The 1178-nt window shown below is 57.9% G+C and overlaps 1 protein-coding gene across 1 annotated transcript in view; it reads left to right on the forward strand.

Moving 5' to 3' along the window:
* Positions 1-78: 78 nt before the first annotated feature.
* The window catches only part of LRRC14 (leucine rich repeat containing 14), a 4437-nt gene continuing 3337 nt past the window's right edge, over positions 79-1178 (forward strand). Inside the window, exon 1 of the mRNA XM_010009074.1 lies at positions 79-430. Within this exon, the coding sequence (XP_010007376.1) occupies positions 79-430 (352 nt within the window). The remainder of the gene's footprint in view (positions 431-1178) is intronic.

Below are 1178 nucleotides of genomic sequence, written 5' to 3' on the forward strand. Positions count from 1 at the left end.
GATTCCCTGGGTGATTCCACAGGTGATTCCACGACTGATTCCATGGCTGATTCCCTGGGTGATTCCATGGCTGATTCCATGACTGATTCCACGACTGATGATCCCAGGGCTGATGATCCCAGGGCTGCACCTGGGAAAGCCCTGCTCTCCCTCTGCGCCCGCCGCCTCCTGGCCCACGGCCCCAGCGCCCGCCGCGCCCTGCGGCTCCTCCCCCCCCAGCTCTATCCCGTCCTTTTCCAAGCAGCATTCCAGGATGGGCGGACCCTGGTGCTGCAGGATCTGGTGGCCACCTGGCCCTTCCCCCTCCTCAGCTTCCGGGACCTCTTGGGCCAACGTTTCCCCCAGGAAAGATCCCACAAATCCTGTATCCAGGCCGTCATCTCGGCCGTCGTCGAGCTGCTCCGACGGGAATTGGAGGATTCCTTCCTTGGCACCAGGAGGTGGGTGCTGGGGAGGGGGTTCCACGTTCCTCCTGGGGTGCCTGAATTCCTCCTGGGATGCCAGAATTCCTCCTGGGATGCCAGAATTCCTCCTGGGATGGGTGGGAGGCTTTTCCTTCCTTCTTCTGGGGGGGAATAACGGAGGTGAGGACGCTCATCCAAAGCTCCAGGTGGAAGGAGGAAACGTGGGGTGGGTCCCGGGCTCCTGTTCTCCCAGGGAAGTGGGAATGTGACTCTCATCCCAAATATCCAGATTCTCCTGGCTCTCTTGGCTGTTTTATCCTGATTTTCTTGGCTGGTTTTCCCCATTCCTGGACTTTCTTAGCTGTATTTCCCAGATCTCCCGGTGGTTCTTCCCAATTTCCTGCCTCTCTTGGCTCTATTTCTTGGCTCTCTCCATCGTTATTCCCAATTTCCCAGCTCTCTTGGTCATTTTTCCTGACTCTCTCAGCCTTTCCACCCAACTTTCCTGCTCTCTTGGCTGTATCTCCTGATATCCCAACCCTCTTTTCCCCCCCTTTTCCCACCCTTTTCCCTCCTCTTCCCACCCTTTTCCCTCCTCTTCCCACCCTTTTCCCTCTTCTTCCCACCCTTTTCCCTCTTCTTCCCACCCTTTTCCCTCCCTCTTCCCACCGTTTCCCTCCCTCTTCCCACCGTTTCCCTCCCTCTTCCCACCGTTTCCCTCCCTCTTCCCACCGTTTCCCTCCCTCTTCCCACCGTTTCCCTCCCTCTTCCCAC

This window comes from Chaetura pelagica, unplaced genomic scaffold, assembly GCF_000747805.2.
Source record: "Chaetura pelagica isolate M959 unplaced genomic scaffold, ChaPel_1.0 scaffold1190, whole genome shotgun sequence".
In the NCBI taxonomy this organism is placed as follows: domain Eukaryota; kingdom Metazoa; phylum Chordata; class Aves; order Apodiformes; family Apodidae; genus Chaetura; species Chaetura pelagica.